Raw genomic sequence first — 23013 nt, 5'->3', positions numbered from 1 at the left:
TGGGCTCCAGCATCTCAAGTGTTGCTCGATTGACTCCTGACAAGCCAGCCGGCGCCCACTTCCCACAGAAGCTGGTCATGAGGCTGTAGGCAGCAGCAGCTTCTCTGGCTTGACTTGGCAGCTGGCTAGAGACCGCCTGAGTCGAGGTCTTCGGAAAACAGGGCCTCCTCACACCTCTTCCAGGACATTGTCATTTGCTCTGTCATTTTCCAGGATGTCTCAGCTGCCATCAGGATCCAGGAGGATTTGTTTTTTCCATGGGTTAGAAAAGTTCTTCTCTGGATGGGAATGTGCTTTGGAAAGCACTGGAAGGTAGGCTTGTTTCAGTTACATTTGAGCTCTGTGACACTGGCTGGATCGGCCCAACGTTTCACTTCAGAGAGACACTGCCCTCGCGGCCAGTAAGGCCAAAGGCGCCCAGTGGCTATTTATACCTGACGTTCCTGAGTGGGAGGAGAGAGCCGTGTTTGGACTCTGGGAATTTTTTTTCAGTCCTTCACCAAAGCAGCTAGTCCTTAGACTCTCCTGCTCTGGGGGTCAGAGTTTGAGCCCTTCACCCCTGGTTTGTCCTTGGATGTTGGACTGCACTGTCCTCTCTGTGCCCGACTTGAGGCTCAGAATCGTCCACCTTGTTGACTGTGTTTCGGGGCTTAGAGGAGTGAGTTGCTTCCAGGACATGCACTCTTTATAGGGGTGGGATCTCTGATTCTTGCGCGCTGTGAGGAGAGGGAAAAGCTGTCTTGGTGTCCGTTTCTCTGGAAGTGGATGTGCCTCTCCATACGTCTTTTCGGCACCTGCCCTACTATGGGTGTGAAGGCACTAACCGTGGACCCATTCCAGGGGTGTGTGCTTCCCTCCAGTGGACTCTCGCCCTGTTCATCAGCTCTGGCTTATGGTGTTCAGTTTGGGTGCGTGCTCATCCTCTGCGAGCTCCGTCACCATGGGCAAGTTACTTCACCTCTCCCTCCAGTCTCCTCATCTGAGAAATGGCATCTCTCATGGGGTTCTTGTTGGGAAAATAAGGTCCTATCATATGTAAAATGATCAGTAGCAGGCTTTCAGCAAATATCCGCTGTTACTGCTGTCACATGGCTGCTTCCGCCTGGCACACTTGCTGTTCTTTAGTCTGCTGCTTAGTGTTCGGGTCCATGGCCCCTATGTATCATTCTCTTAACTCCAAAGGCTCTGAAACCTCCTTTTTTTTTTTTTTTTTTTTTTTTTTTAAACTACTCATCTGGCAGCAGTACCTGACTTGAATGGACGTGTGTGATGTTGTAGGCCGATTTATCCCTCTTCCGGTGTTAGGGCTCCTCCCGTGTGTGACTGGGGGTGGGGGGTGTTGCAGGACCTTCACTGCTGGAAGACAGAGCAGCATGCGTGGGAGCCGCCCCTTCCCTGACGCAGCTGGTGGCGTATAGGCCCGGTCGTGACAGGGCCGCTGGCCGGGCTAGCTGAAGGGGGGCCTGACTGAGCATGGAGTGGCTCTTTGGAAGCAGGCTGGGGTCGATGAGGACGGATGGGCCACTGGAGCCACATCTTGTGTCTCCCTTTCCTCTGGAGTTCAGAGCAAGTTGAGTGGGATAAAGATCCAGAGTAGCGGGGCTCCCGTGAATGTTGCAGGCTGCTGGGAAAATAAATTGGAGGGAAGGATCCAAGGTGTCAATACCAAAGGGGGTTGGGGATGTGTGTGTGAGATTTTCAGCTCTCTGCAGGGACCACTGCACTGTGGAAGAAATGAATGATGGTGAGACTTTATTCACAAAGAAAGATGGACTGTGTTTCTTCCTGATGTGGTTATAGGTTTCTAGATAGCCCCTGTGGTGTTGAGGGGAGGGGTGTCTGGAAGGAGGACCCTTTGCACCGTTGTGATACATAGTAACCACACTTTTGGGCCCTGGAGCTGAGTAGAGGAGGGGCTTTTGTCAGGGATCCAGGTGTGGCAAACAAGTAAAATTAAAAGGCTGGGACTGGACTTGAGATTAGTTGGCCGCAAAGGGGCTATTGTAAGCATTAGATGCCAATTCGATCAGATAGTTTTGGGGTAAGGAGTTGTCTCCCTGACCGACAAAGCATTTTTCAGCAGACTCCTGCTATCTGGAAAGGTGCTTCAGACAGCACCCACCACCATCCTGGTCCCTCCCACTTCCGATGCCAGGTGTGCAGGGGACCTCAGCAGACGCTGTCCTCTGGCAGCTGGCCTGGGAGCTCCCCAACTGATCCTGGTTGGCGAGGGGCTCTGAGGCTGCCGGCCCGGACAGCAGGACTCTGATCAGGACCCGTGGCTGGCTGGTTCACTGTTAGGCATTTCTGTACCGCTCTTCTGTTCATCTGTTTCTGTTTTCTTCTGAGTCGCAGGGAAAGAAGCATTTGGAGCCCATTTAGAGAAGAGCTCAGAAGTCAAGCCTCCTTAGGGTTACTGTCTCATTCCACCAGGCTTTGTTTGGTTTGCTGAGCACATCCTTGTGTGCTAGGCCATCTTGTCAAAGGACAGTGGTGTCAAGACACTCTTGATAACTGCCTTCCTGAGCTCTGTATCTCAGAAGGAAGACCCCTGAGAACACAGCCCATAGAAGGCGCCCCAAACACGGGACAGGGAGGGCAGGGAGGGCAGTCAGAAGAAAGCAGTGTGTAGACTGGGGCCTGCAGAATGAGTAGGTCTTAGCCAACTGGAGTAGGGAGGGGATTTGTGTTTCTGGCCGAGGGGTCAGAGGCCTTCCGTGTGGCCGTGTGCGGCCTCTTGGGGGAAGCAGAACCTGGCCGGAGGCAGGCAGGGGCCTGTGCTGAGACGTGGCGGCCATGGAAGGGTCTTAAACCAGGACGTGCTCTCAGAAGCAGGGTGGCCTCTGTTCACTTTCTGTAGCTGCCATAATGAAGTACCCAAAACGGGGGCACTTAAAACAACAGAAACTTACTCTCTCTCAGTTCGGAAGCCAGAAGTCTGAAATCAAGGTGCTGACAGGACCATGCCCTCTCTGAAGACTCTAGGGGAGGATCCTGCCTTGTCTCTTCTAGCCTCTGGGGGCTGCCGGCTTCCTTGGCGCATAGACACTTCCAGTCACATGGCCATCTCCTTCCTGTGTCTTCACACGTACTCCCTCTGTGCCTGTGTCCAAATCGCCCCTTTCCTAAGGATGCCAGTCCTATTGGATTAGGGCCCACCCTAATGACCTAATTTAATTGGATCACCTCTGTAAAGGCCCTCTTTCTAAATAAGGTCCGCTGTCTGAGGTCCTGGGGTTGGGACCGGAACACATCAGCCCCAGACACCCGGCCCTGTGGCCCATCTCACCGGTCCTGTGTGCTCTCCTGCAGAACCGGGCAGTAGGTCGGCCCAAGGGGAAGCTGGGCCCGGCCTCGGCCGTGAAGTTGGCCGCCAACCGGACGACGGCGGGAGCTCGCCGGCGCCGGACGCGATGCCGCAAGTGCGAGGCCTGCCTGCGGACCGAGTGCGGAGAGTGTCACTTCTGCAAGGACATGAAGAAGTTTGGGGGCCCCGGGCGGATGAAGCAGAGCTGCATCATGCGGCAGTGCATCGCGGTGAGTGCGGCGGCGTGACCTCTCCAGGGATGCTCCTGAGGGCAGAGCGGCGGGGGCAGCCCTGCCTTCCCCCCAGGAGCACCCTGGCCCTCCTCTGCACCCAGACGCCACCTCCCTGGCTTGTTCTGCTCCTTGGTCTGTCTGCTCTCTCCCTTAAAGAGAATGTTCCAGTTGCGGAAACCCCTAAGAGGTGCTCCCTGTGGGAAGAAAGGGGGCTCAGACCACTGCTGTTTCAGATTCCACATTGTAGGACTTGGGGGGCAGACTTAACCGTGCTGGGCTCCTTTTTCTTCGTAGGCTGCTGGTCTTAGAACTCCTTCCTTCCCTAGATGACCGAGTACTTTGAAGTCTCTGCCATTAAAGATGTCAGCCTGTCCTGTCTGTGACCCCACTGCCAACATTTATGGTCCAGTTCATGACGGTTCTAGGCCCTCCCTTCCTTCCTGTCCTGCCTTCAAAGTCAGAGGTCTAGGCGAAAGGTCAGTGCCCCTCCTGAGGGGGCTGCCCCACATAAAGAGGACTGATTTATGGTGCCTAGGAGCTGGTCTGCTGCAGAGCCTGGCCCGCTCCAGCAGACTGTCCCACCATCCCCAGCCTTGCTGCAGGATAGGGCAGTGGACGCAGACTCTGGCAACTTGGCATGCTCCCGGGGTCTGTCTGTGCATCCAGGACCTCCAGCACCTACGCACGCTCTGCCTTCCACAGGGTGCTGCTCCCCGGGCCTCCGTGATCTCTCTGCTCCTGTGGGAAAGCAGGCTCAGCAGGAGGGGCAGGATTCCTGGGTGAGCTCCGAAGGCCCAGCCTGGCATCGGGTACGCCTCTCTCTGGCTGTGGCTGTCCCTCCGAGCCCAGGGCCACCTTCCCCTTCTCCCTCCACAAATACTCTGTGTGTTTTTTAGTTTTATGGTTTGTTGTTTGCTTTTTTACTATGGTCAAAAACACAGAACATAATTTACCATTTTAACCATTTTTAAGTGTCCAGTGCAGTCATATTACCTATATACTCAGTTGTTGTGCAAGCTCATCTCTGGAACCTTCTCATTTTGCCAAATGGAAACCCTATATCCATCGAACAACTCCGTTTCCCCTCCCCCAGCCCTTGGCAACCACCTTCCTACTTTCTGAGTGTGACTGCTTTAGATACCTCATATAAGTGGTGTTTCTCCTTCTGCGACTGGCTTATTGCACTGAGCATAATGTTCTCAAGGTTCATCTGTATTGTAGCATGGATCGGGATTTCCTTTTTTTTTTTTTTTTTTTAAATACATGAACTCTATGCCCAACATGGGGCTTGAACTCACGATCCTAAGATCAAGAGTTGCATGCTCTACCAACTGCCAGTCAGGATTTCCTTCTTTTTAAAGACTGAATAATACTCCACCGTTTGTATATGCTGCATTTTCTTTACTTGTTCCTCTGTTGATGGATGTTTAAGTTGCTTCCACCTCTTGGCTCTTGTGAATAATGCTGCTGTGAACATGGGGGTGCCCAGTATCTCTTTGAGATCCTGTTTTGAATTCTTTCGGATATATACCCAGAAGTAGGGTTGTTGGAACATACGGCAGCTCTTTTTTTTTTTTTTTAATTTTATTTATTTATTTGAAAGAGACAGAATGCACGCACATATGCGTGCATGAGTGGGTGGGAGGGGCAGAGGGGAAGGGAGAGAGAGAGAATCTCAAGCATGCTCCATGCTGAGCATGGATCCCATCCTGGGGCTTGATCACATGATTCTGAGATCATGACCTGAGCCAAAATCAAGAGTCAGATGTTTAACCCAACTGAACCACCCCGGCGCCCTAGTAGCTCTATGTTTAATTGTTTTGGGGACTGCCATATTGTTCTCCATAGAGGCTGCTCCACCTTACATTCCCCCCCAGCAGCGCACACATGTTCCGTTTTCTCTACATCCTCACCAACACTTGGGATTTACTGTTGTTCTGGTCATGGTTACCCGAATGGTTTTGATCTGCATTTCCCTGATGATTGGGGATGTTGAGCATCTTTCCATGTGTCTGTTGGCCATAGCTTCTTTGGAGAAATGTCTAAGTCCTTTGCCCATTTTTAAATTGGATTGTTTGTGTTTTTGTTGTTGAGTTGGGGTTCTTCATGTGTTCTGCTTATTAACCCCTCATCACATACAGGGTTTCTGAATATTGGCTCCCATTCCATAGGTTGCCTTTTCACTCTGTGGATCGTTTCCTTTGCTGTACATTTTTGTTTCATTGCTTGTGTTTTTGTTACCTGTACCCAGGTCATTTCAGTGGATTTCAGGAAATTTGGGAGTCCCCTTGAAATTAAATACAGCTTTTTGTCTCTGTGCATGCCTATATATACATTTTTCTGGAGTGAGGGTCCATGTGACCTGTTGCATTCTGTCAGGATTTAAGAGAGGTTATCCGTAGGGACTGTTGGTTTTGAGAACAGTGTCGCTTCAAACTCGGCACGTGGGCCGTGACCCAGCACTGTCTCTTCAGCCTTGCCCCGCCCCGTGTTCGAGGCCCAGTTACGGGACCTGTCTCTGCTCTGGCGCCTAGACCGGTGCCTGGCACAGTGAGTGTTGAAGGAAACCTCGCTTTTGTGTCTTTCTCCAACCTGACGGGGCTTCTGGAACTAATAGTAAATGTAGTCTTGGCCTGACGCTTGGCATCCTCCTTACTCTTCTTCCAACCTTTCCACTTTGTTGGGGCTCTTCCTGCGTGCTTTACCCACCTCTGACACGTGCAGGCCACCTCTTTTCCCTTTCCAGGCCCTTCTCTCGTGATGTGCAGACTCTCTCTCTCCCCATGACCAGCCTTCCCTTTGCTCCTCCTTGCGAGGTTTCATCCCTTCACACTGTTCAGCTCCATCTCCCTGCTGGCTTGGGCCTGGGGTCCTCTCCCGAGTCTCTGTGGTGGCTTTGCCTGTGGTTCTACCTGCTGATTCCAGAATCAGTCCCCTAGCCTTGCCCACCCCAGCACACATCATCTTCTGGCCACCAGGTGTTCCCCACCCAGTACCTCCAGCTTTGGGCTCGCTGCGTGCCCTGCCCCGGCTGGCCAGGCCTGCCCCCCTGTTGCCGAATGCTCTTGCTCTTTCTTCTCTGTCCCCTTTCATGTGGGTTGGAGGTCTCTTTTGCTGTTCCTGCTCCCCACTTCTCTCTGCCTGTAGGAGCCCAAATTCCCCATCCTGGGAGTCCTGCAATCAGCCACTTGCTGCTTCCCATGGCACTTTCCCATGTTTTCCTAGGATTTCGGCATGTTCTGTCTCCCAGACAGCTCGAGGAAGCAGCTGCCTTCCTCATTACTGTTCCCCTTTTGGTTGCTTGCTTCAGGCTTTAGCAGATGTTTATTAAGTATTTGTTGAACAAATGATGGCTCTTTTGCCTTCAGTGTTCTATTTATTTGAACTCAAATGTTTGTGCCATCTTAGAGACTTTCCATTTAGGGGACCATATATCCCAGCTTATCTGAAGCTCTTCTAATTCAGTGTAATAAAAATTGTGTGTTTCCTCTGGATCCCAGGTACGGGGACGTGGGTGTGTATAAGGGGAGAGTCTATGTGCTGACCCTCCCGCAGTACCTCAACGTGTGGTCTTGGGAACTCTTGAAAATTATGAGGACCCCGAAGAGCTTTGTTGATGTGGGTTATTTTACTGTATTCAGAATTAAAACAGAGAAGTTTAAAAAAAAACTTTGAATTTATTTGAAAAGAACAGACTACATGTTAACATAAAGAACATTTTTTTCATAAAGAACATTTTTATGAGAAATAACTCTGTCTTCCAAAACAAAAATGATTAGGAAGAATGGCATTGTTTAATGTTTTCATATATCTCTTCTTTTATGTTTGGTTCATTAGACAAGACCTGCATTTTCGCATATGTGTCTGTGTTCATTTTGTCATAATACGTTGTTTTGGAGGAACTATGTGAGGAAAATGTGGCCTCACACAGATCTGTAGTTGGAAAGGGGAGGGGAGTATTTTCATAGTCTTTTCAGGTGGAGGTGGGTAGTGGTGGATGTCTCTGATACTCTGCTGGAACTCAACAGGTGGTAGTTTCTTAAAGGTTAGTTGCAATGTGGAATCTGAAACTGTATCAATGAAGTTCTCATACTGTTACATTAAAATTCATTAGTCTTTCTTGCCCCCGGAACAGCTCATTTGCTCATGCATGATGTTACAACATCGTCCATTGGTTATTTGGAGAACACTGGCGCACTGAGTCATACAGATATTCCAAATATGGGCACACAGTGTTATACAATGTAAAAGAAAAAAGAAAAAGTAATCACATTTGTTAACACCACCACCAGTCTCCTTAGAACTAAGTCTTTATTGGGAAGCTGTCCGGTTCATGGTGGCTGATGTAAGTTTTCCAAAATTCTAATTTTTGTTTTAAAATGTGAATTTTATCCTTTGTAACAAATGCTATAAATTTGTTTTTCTGGAAGTGACCAGCTCATTTCATCTTTGAGAAATCTGCCAATACTTTTTTTTTTTTTAATCAGTTATTCTGTCAAGTAGAATGATGTTCTGTGGAGAAAATGCCCAAGCGCAGTCACAGCGCAGTCACGAGTGCCTTTCCTAGAGATAAGCGCCCTCCGGCTAGCAGCACCAGTGCTCTGTGCATACACTGCCTGTTTGGTCGTACAGAACCCTACAAAGATACGTACTCCAATAACAGTATTTTTTTAAAAAAAGGTTACGTACTCAAGGGTCAAAGTTCTAATAACGTGAGGAGCTTTTTCTGCCCCATCAGAGCCCTTCTTCAGTGAAACCTGGCGATCTTTGTAATAAGCGTGTGGCAGGGACTAACGCAGTGCCGTCCTGACGAGTGCCAGAGTTTCACTCACCGGAGCAAATGTCAACATAGTTGGAAAAGGCAGATAACATCTTAGTGTTCCTCTGACGATGGTTCTGACCCTGCGGACCTCCCTGGAAAGGTGGCAGGGACGGTGCGGTGATCGCGCTGGTGACGTGTGGCCTCGGCCCCCCGCGGGTCTGGTCGCAGGTCACACCCCGCCCCCTCCTTCAGGTGATGCTGGTCCTGGCCTCTGTGTTTCCAGGGAGCCCCCCTGCCCCCCCTTGCCCCTGGGCCGCCTCGCTGTATTTTTCTCCATATTCCTTGTCACAACATACGCTGTTGTTCTCCGTTTGTCTGCCTCCCTCCACTAAAATGTAGGCTCAGGCTGGCAGAGATTTCTATTTGTCTTGTTCGGTGCTATGCCCGGCACTGAGTATCTGGCACACAGAGATGGTAGCCGGCTGAATATTGGAACGAGTGAGTGAATGAACGATGGGCAGGGCTTGGGCCGGTTCTCTGCCGCCTCCTGGCCTGTACCTGCTCCCCGCGGTCCGGCCCTGCTGACGCGGCTTGCTCTCTCCGGCTCTTCAGCCCGTGCTGCCCCACACCGCCGTGTGCCTGGTGTGTGGCGAGGCAGGGAAGGAAGACACAGTGGAAGAGGAAGAGGGAAAGTTTAACCTCATGCTCATGGAGTGCTCCATCTGCAATGAAATCATCCACCCTGGATGCCTTAAGGTGAGCAGTCCCAGGGGGCTCTGGCTGTGCTGCTCAGCACCCCCACTGCGGGCCTCCGGTGGTGCTGATGCTGGGGGGCCCGGTGAGCTTCCTTGCCCAGAGGACCTCCAAGTCTGTGGGGCTCTGTGTGGCAGATAATGAGCTGAGGCCAAGAAGAGTCTGGAGTAGTTCAGACCTCCGCCACCCGTGTCTTCGAGGGAATGAACACATACCCCCCACCTCCCGATACCTCAGAACCACAGACAGTTCCCAGAGTCTTGCACCCAGACCAGAGGGAGAGACTGGGTGGTTGTGCCGCTTGCTGGAACCGTGGCTCCAGGCTTCTGGGAGAACAAGGCCTGGGCCGGGGGAGGGCGGGTCCCGTAACAACAGGTGGTTGCGTCAGAGTTGCTGTGTGCCAAGAACCTGCTCCCTTGGTGTGCCCGGGGCAGGGCTGCCTTCTCGTGGGGACCGCCGTGCTGTGCCTGCCTGTCTTAGGCAACAGGTTCCACCGCTGAAGGGAAGAGACTGCTCTGGGCTGTCCCCAGAGAATGTCATCATGCCTGGCACCTCCCCATCATCCCAGGGGTCAGCCTATGTGTATCTGTATGTTTTAGCAAGCTTCAGGTCGGCCTGCCCCAGATGTTAACTCAGTTCTGGAATGTCTCCGTTCCTCCGTGGTGGTAGTGGGGGTTTGTCTGGAGGCTCATCCTCCTGCACACACCTCCCACTCTGAAGGGGGCACTGTGATATCTCCCTGCCTTTGGAAGTCAGACCTTCATGGTTTATTTGCCTGGTGACTTCAGTCTCCCAGATCAGAGACAGCGCCTCGGAGCTTCTCACGCTTAGCACCCAGGACAGTGCTACTCCATGACTGAACCAATTGGTGGGGTCCTTTCTGGGTGCCAGGCCTTGAGCCAGTCGCTTTACCGAGGTTATCTCACTGACCTGTTGCAGAACGGTGGTGAGACAGGTACATTCCATTTCATGATTGAGGGCACCGGCCCACGGCGATGGAGTGATTTGCCCACGGTCACTGAGCTAGTAAGAGGCAAGTTAGGATTTGACCCCTGGCCAGCATCAAGAGCCACCCGTTTGAGGCACCTTTGTTTTCTTTTGGTCAGGGATGGGCTAGAAATGGCATTTGGGAGGGGGCTGTTGATGTTCCTCGCAGGTGTGGCATCTTCTGCCCCCCCCCTTGCTGACTGGCATGTGTCCTTTGCAGATTAAGGAGTCAGAGGGCGTGGTCAACGATGAGCTTCCAAACTGCTGGGAGTGTCCAAAGTGTAACCACGCCGGCAAGACCGGGAAAGTGAGTGTCGGGCTCCAAGTCCCAGGGGTCAGCCTGGGAGGGGCGGACCTTGGCCTTGCCAGATGCAGCCTGTCCCTGCGCTGTCGGCCAGTGGGGTGCTGCGGGTTCCGGGAGGCGTGCAAGTCCAAAGATATACAGTTGGTTTGTTCCTTCTCTCTTTTTGGCCTACAAGCAAAAGCGTGGCCCTGGCTTTAAGTATGCCTCCAACCTGCCTGGCTCCCTGCTCAAGGAGCAGAAGATGAACCGGGACAACAAGGAAGGGCAGGAGCCTGCCAAGCGGAGGAGTGAGTGTGAGGAGGCGCCTAGGCGCAGGTCAGACGAACACCCCAAGAAGGTGCCCCCGGACGGCATCCTGCGCCGAAAGACGGACGACGTGCACCTGAGAAGGAAGCGGAAATACGAGAAGCCCCAGGAGCTGAGTGGACGCAAGCGAGTACGGACTGGGAGGAGCGGGGCAGCGAGGGGTGGCCTGGCTGGTCCCGGGTGCGGGGCGCACGGGCGGGGGCGGGGATGGGCAGCGGGGAGGACTCAGGGTCCTGGCCTCTGGCTGCCCGGAGCAGGTCACATAAGTCCTGAGAGGCTGGCCCCAAGGAAAGGAGGGGAAAACCAGCGAGTCACTCCTCTTCCCACCCCTCTAGGCCTCGACGCTGCAAACGTCCCCCGGTTCCTCCGCTCACCTCCCGCCGAGGCCCCCTCTAGGCAGCAGCCTCAGCCCCTGGTGGAGATCCAGTCTCACTTACTTCCAGCAGCAGGTGCTCCCACGTCGCCCCGCCCTCCCGAGGTCCTGGGGACTTGCGAGTCCCGGGCCGCCCCCGCGGTCCCCCTCCCCCCGGGTCCTCCAGCCCATTGCCGCAGCCGCCGCAGCTTCCCAGGCCCCAGTCCCGGATCGCTGGCTCGTGGTTCTGGCGAGGAGCCTGGGAAACTGAAGCTGCCGCGGGGAAGCCCGGTGGATCTGGGAACCTCGGAGGATCCTGGCGGCCCCGCTCCGCCCACCGGCCCTTCCCGCTTCGGCCACGAGGTGGCGCCCGGTTGTCTTCCCAGCTCCAGCCATTAAGGCTCCGCTGGGAACCCCGCAGGCCCTGCCTCCAGGACTGGCTCCCAGGGCCAGGTCCGACCTCAGTGTGCCAGTGCACATCTCAGGGTTTGTCCAAGGGTGGGAGGTCGGTTGGGTGGGAACAGTTCGACCACATTTCTCCCTTCCAACTTCTCTCTTAAAAGCAGCAGGGCAGGCCCACTGTCTATCAGTCACGTAGAGATGGGATTTGGGGGAAAGGTGATCCTCCGGCCCCTACTCTAGAGACTGTGGTTTCGTGGTGGGGTTGGGGGTAGAGGGGACCAAATCCCATGAACCCCGGGAGCAAGCTCTGCATGCTTTTTTTTTCCTGTGACAGCTAAAACCTGGCAAAGAAGATAAGCTTTTCAGGAAAAAGGTACCGTTTTCCATTCTCCTGTTTTCTCCTCCTCCCACGCCTGCCCCTGGGTCAGTGGGTCCCACGTGGGAGGGTGGGGAGGCCTGGGTGGGTGCAGCCCTGAGCCTAGGGGCTTAGCTGCCCTCGCTCCCCCTCCTTCCTCAGCGGCGGTCTTGGAAGAACGCCGAGGACCGGATGGCTCTTGCCAACAAGCCTCTCCGGCGCTTCAAGCAGGAGCCGGAGGATGACCTGCCCGAGGCACCCCCCAAGGCCCGGGAAAGCGACCACTCCCGCTCCAGCTCCCCTACCGCTGGGCCCAGCACGGAGGGGGCAGAGGGCCCAGAGGAGAAGAAAAAGGTAAAGATACGCAGGAAAAGGCGGCTTCCCACCAAGGAGCTGAGCAAGGAGCTGAGCAAGGAGCTGAACCAAGAGATCCAGAAGACGGAGAACAGCCTGGCCAACGAGAACCACCAGCCCATCAAGTCAGAGCCCGAGAGTGAGAGCGAGGAGCCCAAGCGGCCCCTGGGCCTCTGCGAGCGCCCCCACCGCTTCAGCAAGGGGCTCACCGGCACCCCTCGGGAGCTGCGGCATCAGCTGGGGCCTGGCCTGCGCAGCCCACCCCGTGTCATCTCCCGGCCCCCTCCCTCCGTGTCCCCGCCCAAGTGCATCCAGATGGAGCGACACGTGATTCGGCCACCCCCCATCAGCCCCCCGCCTGACTCGCTGCCCCTGGATGACGGGGCGGCCCACGTGATGCACAGGGAGGTGTGGATGGCCGTCTTCAGCTACCTCAGCCACCAAGACTTGTGTGTCTGCATGCGGGTCTGCAGGACCTGGAACCGCTGGTGAGGGGCGCTGGGCTGAGCTTGGATGGGGAGGCAGCAAGGGACCGGCCCGGTGTCAGGCTCCAGGCTCAGGCTTAGACTAGACCGGGAAGGGCACATGCGGGGTATGTGTCCCCACTTTAGTCATCGTGGTGATCTTTTTTTCCTTCTAAGCTCAGTCCAGCTTAATTCTTCTCAAAGAGTTCCGGGTGGCTACAGCAATTTGGTCACGCTGGTCTGGTCAGAAGAGGTGAACCCTAGTTGATTGCCTGATTCAGCCCCTGGAAGCTGAGCTGAGGACCAGGTGGAGTCCTTGTCCTTAAAGAGGTAGCCCAGGTTCAAAGCAAGGGTTCCATTTACTGATCATAATTTCAGCTTTGGTATTTCCTAGCTTTCTGCCTTTACCAGGTTACTTACCTTCCCCTGTAAAAGGGTGTAATACGATGTCTGCCTAGAGCACTGTTGTGAGAAGTGGCCTGTAGGGGGTGTAGTAGAGCCCCCAGTAAATAGTGCAGAGCAGGTACTGGCTTCTCCCATGGGGGCCTGTGGCAGAGCAAAGGTGCCCAGGTGTGGGCAGGACAGGCATTAAATGAAGGATCCAGAGGGTGGAGTTAGAAAGTCCCCCACCCCCGAACTTGGTCGTGGGGGAAGTTGCCCCAGCCATGCAGGGGGCTCACTTGAGGAGCCCCCAGGTTTGATGATGCCCCCCTCTGCTGGGCCCGGCCCCCAGGTGCTGCGATAAGCGGTTATGGACCCGCATCGATCTGAACCACTGCAAGTCCATCACACCCCTGATGCTGAGTGGCATCATCCGGCGACAGCCTGTCTCCCTGGACCTCAGCTGGACCAATATCTCCAAGAAACAGCTGAGCTGGCTCATCAACCGGTTGCCTGGTGAGCACTGGGCCAGGGACCCCAGAGGTGCAGTGGTGGGGGCTAGGGTGCATCTCCTGATCTGCCGCCTCTGTCCCCAGGGCTCCGGGACTTGGTGCTGTCGGGCTGCTCGTGGATCGCGGTCTCTGCACTCTGTAGCTCCAGCTGTCCGCTGCTCCGAACCCTGGATGTCCAGTGGGTGGAAGGACTGAAGGACGCCCAGATGCGGGATCTCCTGTCCCCACCCACAGACAACAGGCCAGGTGAGTGGCCAGGCCCAGGGCGTGCCCAAGGGGGTCAGCTTAGAGGCGGTGTGACCAGGCTGCGCCGTTGGATCTGGTTTCCACCACGGGCCCCACCTGGTGCATGTGTTCCCCAGCCTCCTCTGGTCTCAGCCCTTTCCCAGAAGATGCAGAGGTTGTCCCGGCTGACGTGTTCTCGGGCTCCTTCAGTAGAAGCGATGCGTGAGGGCAGAGGCCTCTTTGCACGCCCGAGACTCCGCTGGGGGGGCTTCACATGCATCTCACTGCTTCTCTGTCCGTTCATCCTTCGTGGGCTTTAAGCCTCCGTGAGCACGGGGGTCGGTGTAGTTAGAGATGGGGTCCCAAGAGGGAACCATTGCTCCCCACCTGTCACTTACACGAGGAAAGCGTGGTGATCCAGAGATGCTGTGCTGTCCTGCCCCAACTGGCTGAGTCCTGCTGGGTAGAATGAGGGCTGTGTTTCTAAAATGTTCGGATTTTTCAAGACTCCAGAAGTGTGAGATTTGATGTGGAAGCTTTAGATTTTTAAATGTAGGGACTAATTTGGGGAAATACTCAATGGCCAAGTGAAACCCAAGCGTGACAAGTGGCTGGTTGGCCTTCTAGTGTTAGGTTAGTGTGACCAGATCTCCCCGGTCAGGTCGACAATGCTGCCTCCCTCCTTCCTGCCCCCTCAGGTCAGATGGACAATCGGAGCAAGCTCCGGAACATTGTGGAGCTGCGTCTAGCAGGCCTGGACATCACGGACGCCTCCCTGCGGCTCATCATACGCCACATGCCCCTGCTCTCCAAGCTCCACCTTAGTTACTGTAACCATGTTACTGACCAGTCCATCAACCTGCTCACTGCTGTGGGCACCACCACCCGAGACTCCTTAACCGAAATCAACCTATCAGGTCAGTCGGGGGCACCCAGCAGGGTCTTTCTGGGACCCTGGGGGACAGGCTGGGACCTTCACGTTCGTGGGGAAGTACTTTGTGTGCCTGCTCTTAGAGGGTCCCAGTGTTAGGGCGACGACAGATCTGTAACAATACAGACGGACGGCCTAGGCTAGAGGAGAAACATGAAACACAGCAGTTACTGCTGGATTGCTAAGGCTTGCGGCCAAGAAATGGTGCTGGTAGCAGCCAGAGCACGGAGCCATGGTTCCTGACCCAAAATACCGACTTGAGGAACTTCTGCCGGGTGGTGCAGACAGGCTGGCTCGTGCTGCAGGGAGGGGAGCAGGGCAGCGGTGGGCGGTGAGGCCGGGCAGGCCAGACCGACGAGGTAGCTTTGTTTCTGTTGCTGTTGTCCGCACTTAGGTGCGCCCCTCCCGACCCCGCTGTCGGGCCTGTCGGAGGGGAGGAAACGCTACGGCTGGCGCCGGGGTTCTGCGTCTGCAGGATCCTCACTCGCTGACGGGGCTTGAGCCGGTTTGCAAGGTCCTGGGGCGTGACTGATGGCGAGGTGGACAGAGAGCGCAGCCCCCCTCCGCCCAGCTCACCCAGTTCTGGTCTCATTGCTTAGGATGTCAGATTGTGTATGTAAGATTTACACAAGACCTAAAAAACCACTTTTTTCCTCCAGAAATTAGCAACTAACAAAGGACACCTTCACTTCATGCTTGGTAGATACATACGTTCCTGTCAACTGTGCCACACTTGAGGAGGTTGGGCAGTACGAGACAGTTCTCTGCCTAGGAAGCCACTCTCCTCCTCCTCGGGGAGTTTGGTGGCAAGGGTTGACCCTCCCTGTGGAGGCGGAGAGGAGAGCCCTCCCGGCTCGCCGCGTGGTCTTGCACGGATGCTGGAGCGGCCCCGGGGGAAGGGCCTGGGTGGGGCTGGGCCCTGTGGCGACTCTGTACCGGGAGTCCGCCGGGCCTTGGGGCAGAGATCCCAGGAGCAGTCCTCCCCTGCAGCGCCGACCGTGCCGCGCTTCCTCGTGTGGAAACCCGCTTCTGCACTTGCTTTTCCATGAAGGCCCTCCCTTCGTCTCCGTACAGGGAGCTCTGCGTCCCGGTGAAGGGCTCTGCTGTACGTGGCGGCAGACCTCTATGCCCAGTCTCTTTGAGAGTCGTCTCTTTTTACAGAGTTTTCCCTTGCCATCGGTATAACTAATGATAAAGGTAAGTCTGTGGCACAAAATAGAGGACAGTGGACATGCTCCAGGATCCATGAACTTGCAGGATCTTCTCTAGTGACAGAGTAAAGTCACAGTTGTCCAGCTTTTGTTATTCAGGCTGAATTTCACCGCAGAATATTTATTTGGGTGCACAAGGCAGGCCCTTCCCTTCTCTTCCCCTGATCCACCCCCCCCCCACACACACACACACAAAACCACCTCAGAGTCTTTCTTCCGGTGTCTGTCTCTGTACTTCCACACAGCAAGCCTATGTTGCTATTTCTTGATTTTCTTTTTCCACTCGGGCATTCTGTATTTATTAGCTTGCTGTGTAGAACACAAGGATTACTGCTCTTATGTCTTCTCTCCCCCTTATTTTCTAATTCACAGTTAAGTCTCTGTCTTTTTATGGCCACATAAGTACTGTCCACTGTTGAGCTAAATAGTGTATTGTAAGTACATTTCCCTTCTCGCACAAATTTTTTTCCCCTGGAATTAATAATAATTGCCTTTTTTTTATGTTATATTAATCACCATACATTACATCATTAGTTTTTGATGTAGTGTTCCATGATTCATTATTTGCATATAACACCCAGTGCTCCACGCAGAACGTGCCCTCCTTAATACCCACCACCAGGCTAACCCATCCTCCCACCCCCCAATAATTGCCAGTTTTTTGCTTAGTCTCTAAGCAGACTCTGCACCAGACATGAGTACTGTTCTGCCCCCACACAAATCCCTCTGGCCCCGACCAGTTTCTGCAGGAGCCCTCCTTTCTGGACTTTCTCCCAGACTCCTTCCTTCTGTTCAGCCTGGGACTGTCTCCCACTGCCATCCTTGAAATTTTCTTGGTCTGTGTGTTGTGTAGGGTTCCCACTTTCCTTGATCCCACATTTTTGTCCAAAATGTTTTTATTATTCCCTCACACTTAATTGATAGCTTAGCTGGATCTAGGAACCATGTTGTTTCAGAAAGTGGAAGGCATTGCTCCTTTTTCTTTGCCTTCCAGAGTCTAATCCAGACCACTTGGTACTTCATCCTTTGGTGAATATTTTCTGTACTTGTAAGTTTGTTAGGATATTTTCTTTGTTTCTATTTTTCTGTAATTTTTTTAAAAGGTTTTATTTTGAGAGAGTGAAGGAGCAGGGGTAGGGGCAGGAGAGGGAGAAACAGACTCCTCGCTGAGCAGGGAGCCCGATGTGGGGCTCCATCCAGGGACTCTGGGATCATGACCTAAGGCAGAGGCTTAGCCCACTGAGCCACCCAGGTGCCCCTAGTTTTCTGTAATTTTTGATGATGAGCCTTGGTTTGAATCTTTTCGTGCAGCACACTCATGAGCCCTTTCGATCTAGAAACAAATGTCCTTCAGTTCTGGGAAATTTCCTTTTCTTCTGTTTTCTCTGTATTAACCTAGTGCTCTGATACCCTTTTTTTTTTCTTCCTCCTGTTTTCCACCATTGTGTCTTCTTTTTTCTTGCTTTTCTGGGAGTTTTCTTCTACTTTATCACACAATTCATACAGTGTTTCGTTTTTTTAAGATTTTTTTTGAGAGAACAGGTGGGGGGAGGAGCAGAGGGAGAGGGACAGGCAGACGCCCCACTGAGTGTGAGCCCAGTGCAGGGCTCCATCCCACCACCCTGAGGTCATGACCTGAGCCAAAACCAAGAGTCGGACACCTAACCGACTGAGCCACCCAGGTGCCCGGTTTTTATTGCTGTTGTTTATGTAGGTCAAAAACAGTCAAAACATGGGCGGTTTCATATGGTTCAACCTATATTTTTAATTTTCCAGTTTTATTTTTATTTGCTGAACTCACACCCGCCCCCTACATCCTCCCATCCCCTCCCCTCACCTGTTCTTTGTACTTTTGTAAAGAGGCCTATTCCTGTTTCTTAGATCCATCCTGAGGATATCGATAGCTTTATTTTCTTCTCCCTGCATATACTTTCTCCTTCAGACATAGTCAGTGGCCCTCATGAGAGATCCTCCTCGGATTTAGTGTCACTGCGTGGTTGTCTGCTTTGGGGTGACCGGAGGCTTTGGACATCAGTCAGTGTGTGGTCAGCATGGGTTGTTTCTTTGGGGAAACCCAGATGTGAGATCTTTCAGACTTTTCTCTTGAGCTGGTCAGGGCTGCCAAAAGGATTCTGTTTGACCTCCCAACTGGAGGGTGCAAGCTAGGCTGCCGTGTCCTAGGGCCTGGCAAGGGAAGGAGGCTGGGGGATCTCAACAGTCAGCAGGGAAGTGTCCCCACAGACCCTGATTTTGGCTGGGTGCCCCAGCCTGCTGTGCCAGATGGTGCCCAGACCAGAGGCTGGAACGCCACTCTTCTGCTGCTGGGGAGGGGATTTAACCCCTTCTTTAGTTCCATTTCCTGTGATTGTTGCTTCCACTACTGGAACCTTTGGGTGTTTACAGAATAAATCTGCTTCTCTGCTTTCTCAAATCTACTAAACTGTTACCTCTTCTCCAGCTTCCAAAGTTTAAAAAAAAAAAATTGTGGTAAAATACCTAACATAAAATTTAAGTATACAGTTCACTAGCATTTAAGTTCATTTACGTTGTTATGTAACCACCACCACCATCCAGATCTCCAGCACTTTTTCTTCACCCCATCAGAAGCTCTGTACCCACTAAATAACTCCCCGTTCCTCCTTCCCCCCGCCTCTCACAGTCCCCATTCTGTGTGAACTTGACTTTTTTAGGGACCTTATGAAAGTGGAATTATGGGGGCGCCTGGGTGGCTCAGTCGTTAAGCGTCTGCCTTAGGCTCTGGGATCGAGCCCCGCATCGGGCTCCCTGCTCAGCGGGAAGCCTGCTTCTCCCTCTCCCACTCCCCCTGCTTGTGTTCTCTCTGTCAAATAAATAAAATATTAAAAATAAAAAAAAAAAAAAGAAAAATGGAATTATGTAAGTGTTTTGTTGACTGGCTTATTTTAATTAGCATAATGTTCTCAAGGTTCATCCATGTTGTATCATGTGTCAGAATTTCCTTCCTTTTTAAAGCTGAATAGTATTCCATTGTGTGTCTATACCAAATTTTAGTTATCTATCCATCATTGGACAATTGGCTTGCTTCTACCTTTTGGCTATCATGAATAATGCTGCTAGGAGAACATAGGTGTACAAATATCTGTTCAAGTTCCTGCTTTCAATTCTTTTGGGTATATACCCAGAAATGGACTGCTGGATCATATGGTAATTCTAGGTTTAATTTTTTTGAGGAACTACCGTAATTGTTATTCCATAACAGCTGCACAATTTTACATTCCTACTGATAGTGCACAAGGCTCCCATTTTCTCCACATCCTGGCTAATCTTTTTTTTTTCCACCTATATCCGTTCTAGTGGGTATGAAGTGATACCTCAGTGTGGTTTTGAAATATGTATTATTTTTTAAGTAATCTCAAGAGTCCCATGCTCTACCGAGTCAACCAGCTAGGTGCCCCTCAATGTGGTTTTGACCTTCATTTCCCTAGTGATTAGTGATGCTGGACATCTTTTCATTTATTTGCTATTTGTATATCATCTTTGGGAAAGGTCTATTCATGTCCTTTTCCCATTTTTTAATCAGCTAGGTTGTGGATTTTTTTGTTGTTGAGTTGTAAGAGTTTTTTTGTTTTTGAGAGAGAGCACATGCACAAGCCAGGGGTGGGCAGAAGCAGAGAGAGTATTCGAAGCAGGCTTCATGCTCAGCACAGAGCCCAACGCAGGGCTCCATCTCACAACCATGAGATCATGACCTGAGCTGAAATCAAGAGTCAGAACTGAGCCACCCAGGTGCCCCAAGTTGTAGTTCTTTATATATGTACTCTGGATTTTAATCCCTTATCAGATACATGATTTGCAAATACTTTTGCCCATTTTGTGTGTTGTCTTTTCACTCACTTGTAGTGTCGTTTGCATAAATGTTTTTAACTTTTAGTTCAGTCTCTTTGTGCTTTTGGTGTGGTGTTAAGAAACCATTGACAAATTCAGGGGTGCCCGGGTGGCTCAGTCAGTTAAGTGTTTGCCTTCAGCTCCAGTCATGATCCCAGGGTCCTGAGATTAAGCCCTGGCTTAGTGGGGGAGACTGCTTCTCCCTCTGCCCCTCCTGCCACTCCCCTGCTCATGCTCTGTCTCTCAAAATCTTTAAAAAAAGAAAAACGAAAGAAACCATTGACTAATTCAAAGTCATACAGTTTTTAGCTATGTTTAGGTCTAAATAATTTTGAGTTAATTTTGTGTATGGTATGAGGTAGAGGGTCCAGCTTCATTCATTTGTATATGGATATCCAATTTTCCCAGCACCATTTGTTGAAAACTTTGTCTTTTACCCACTAAGTGGTTGTGGCACCTTGTCAGAAATCTTTTGAGGATTCAAGGGTTTAATTTCTGGGCTGTCAGTTCTGGTCTCTTCGTCTATATGACCTTAATGCCAGTCAGACATGCTGTGGCTTTGTAGTGAGTTTTGAAGTCAGGAAGTGTGAGTCCTCCCAATTTTGTTTTCTAGATTGCTTTGGAAATTCAGGATCCCTTACATTTCTACATGAATTTTAGGATGGATTTTTGTATTTCTGCAAAAAAGCTGTTGGTATTTTATAACAACTTCACTGAATCTGTAGATTGCTTTGAGTAGTGTTGACATGTTGACATTTTAACAATATTGTCTTCCCGTGAATATGGAGTAGCTCTCCATTTGTATCTTTAAATTCTGGCAGCACTTTTTTAGTTTTCAGTGTAAAAAGTCGTTCACTTCATTGGTTAAACTTATTCCTAAGTATTTTATTCTTTTTGATGCTATCGTAAGTGGAATTGTTAATTTTCTGATCGTTCATTGCTAGTGTATAAAAATGCAACTGACTTTTGCGTGTTCATTTTGTATCCTGCAACTTGGCTGAACTTGTTTACTTCTTTATGCCACCTCCAACCCTGGGACTTGGACAATCATGAGGCCTACACTAGGGCTGTATTATTTTGACAGTTTACCTGTACTGTTTTCATTCCTACTCACCTGAATGGAAAAAGGAAAGTGCAGACGTTAGTGATGAGAAAGAGAGGCCTCCATCTGAACACCAGAGATGAAGGAATTTATCTGGTCCAGAGGGGGAGCTCTGAGCCCCAGTTGGATGCTAACTGGCATTGAAGCCTATGGACTGTGGATTCAGTTCAAAAACAAAAGAGGGTGGTAAAAGCAAAATATAAGTTAATAGAGTATGGGTAGAAGAGCATGTCTCTGAGGGCATGATGAAGGATTCTGAATTCTGGGTTTGCTCGCTGTCAACAGAATCCCGCCAGCCCCTTTTAGCACCCAGGTCTTCTGCATGGGTTTCCAGTAAACATTTGGTAAGGGGGCTCACAAGCATGCTGTGCCTTGCTTGAAAGCCCTGGTGCCCATATCAGGGAAAAGGATCCCAAGATGGCCGTACAGATATTATCACTCTCACCCTTTGCTCCCCAATTCCTTCATCTCTGGTGATCTGAAGGGAATAAGCCGATAAGTGCACAATAACGTACAGAGGGAGGTACTTATCGACAATAAATTGGATAGGAAAAGCAAGCTATTTAATATATTGTGATCCTCTCTTTGTTAAACAGCATAGACAGGAGACCTATTTATGTGAGAATATATACATATAAAGAGGCAATGATTTAAGCTTGTAAGTGATTTTACTTGGAAGTCTGAATGCTTTTCAAGCATACATGAACCTTTATAATTGGTAGTTAGAACCATTCCCCATTTAATGAGAGCTTTCCGGAAAGTGCAGTTTTCCCTAGGGCACTAGGGGACTGGACTGTGCTCAAGGGCTCTGTCGTGTTTCTTCATTGCTTGGTGGGGTTCGGGGGCTGGGGGCGGGGGGGCCTGTGGCCTCTGTCTGCGGTCCCTCCGCCTCACGGTGTCCCCTCTTCCCTGCAGACTGCAATAAGGTTACTGACCAGTGCCTGTCCTTCTTCAAACGCTGTGGAAATATCTGTCATATTGACCTGAGGTACTGCAAGCAGGTGACCAAGGAAGGCTGTGAGCAGTTCATAGCTGAAATGTCTGTGAGTGTCCAGTTTGGGCAAGTGGAAGAAAAACTCCTGCAGAAACTGAGTTAGTCCAAGGACAAGTATGTAAATAAGGGGTGGGTGGGGAGAGGGGACATGGCCGGGGAGGGGAAAAGACTTTACAGAAACTAGGGCTTTTATTTTCAATTCGGAACTTGAAACAACAGACCACACGATTCCATTTGGCAAGTCTTGCCGAGGGAGAAGCCGTTCCGCCACCCGTTTGAGTGAACCGGACCCTTTGCTTTGGGCTCTCTGAATTGTAACTGCACTGCTTTCCGGACCATTTCTAAAGGCAGCCTTTATCAAGAAGACATTCCCACTGGAGAGGAGGATGGATGTTGAAGAAATTCTCTTACTGAAGCGTGAGCTTCGGAGTTTGGATGGTGGTGGTGGTTTGGTTTTGGACGCCTCGTTCCTTGCAACTCCGGGGGGCGGTGTCAACATCAAGTGGACCACACACCACATTGCTGCCGTTGTGACACTTTTTTGTTTGGTTTTGTTACATCTTACATTATGCAGAACTATTTTTGTACAAATTGTTTAAAAGTTATTTATGCAAGGTTTGAATGCATACCTGTGTTTTTATTGTTTTGAGATTGACAACTTTCCTGGTTTCCTTAAGGTAGGAGAGAACTTAACCTGTACTTCATCAATACAAATAATCCGTCTCCACACGTGCCCAGATCTGGCAAAGCAGGTGAAGACCTTCCAATTAAAAGCATGTTTAACTGGAAGTTGAGAGCCTGCTTTGTACGTCAAGAATTACATAAGCATGTGGATATATGTTAATTATAGTCGAAGTAAGACACTTTGCCAAGTTTCCTCTGTATAGAATTCACCCATTTCTCAAAATTTTAAAATTCACACTTCAGCCTTTGCACTCAGGAGGGTTTTGCGCCGGCATGAGCTCTTGTATCCTACACAGGTCTAATTTATACAGTGGGTCAAGAAGTAGAATAAACGATCCAACATAGCCTTTTCCTTTTTTCTCTCCCTTGAAGTGAGTTGAGTTCTCGTTCAAAGTTTAGAACACGGCTCTTTCCTCGTTGTAAAGTTACACCTTCATCGGTGCCATTGTTGTAAGGTGGTGTTTTCCTAGACCTTCCCCGATGCGGTTTTACCTTTGTTGAATTTGTATAAACAATTGTACAAAAAAGCA

The 23013-nt window shown here is 51.1% G+C and overlaps 1 protein-coding gene across 13 annotated transcripts in view; it reads left to right on the top strand.

Moving 5' to 3' along the window:
- Positions 1–23013, top strand: part of KDM2B (lysine demethylase 2B) — a 118198-nt gene extending 95185 nt beyond the window's left edge. For 10 of the 13 annotated variants that reach the window (XM_073881174.1, XM_073881172.1, XM_073881171.1 and 7 more), the window contains 11 exons: positions 3313–3537; positions 8915–9058; positions 10263–10350; positions 10514–10782; positions 10988–11101; positions 11741–11779; positions 11924–12603; positions 13313–13476; positions 13557–13718; positions 14396–14614; positions 21721–23013. In XM_073881174.1, coding sequence (XP_073737275.1) covers positions 3313–3537; positions 8915–9058; positions 10263–10350; positions 10514–10782; positions 10988–11101; positions 11741–11779; positions 11924–12603; positions 13313–13476; positions 13557–13718; positions 14396–14614; positions 21721–21902 — 2286 coding nt within the window. In that variant the 3' untranslated portion in view covers positions 21903–23013. The remainder of the gene's footprint in view (positions 1–3312; positions 3538–8914; positions 9059–10262; positions 10351–10513; positions 10783–10987; positions 11102–11740; positions 11780–11923; positions 12604–13312; positions 13477–13556; positions 13719–14395; positions 14615–21720) is intronic. The other 3 variants (XM_025889574.2, XM_025889577.2, XM_073881181.1) reach the window with 1 other exon arrangement.

Source organism: Callorhinus ursinus, unplaced genomic scaffold (assembly GCF_003265705.2).
Source record: "Callorhinus ursinus isolate GAN/ISIS: 27379988/994484 unplaced genomic scaffold, GSC_fseal_2.0 scaffold41, whole genome shotgun sequence".
Lineage (NCBI taxonomy): Eukaryota > Metazoa > Chordata > Mammalia > Carnivora > Otariidae > Callorhinus > Callorhinus ursinus.
The sequence above is the reverse complement of the archived record's forward strand: the minus strand, read 5'-3'. Positions and strand labels throughout refer to the sequence as shown.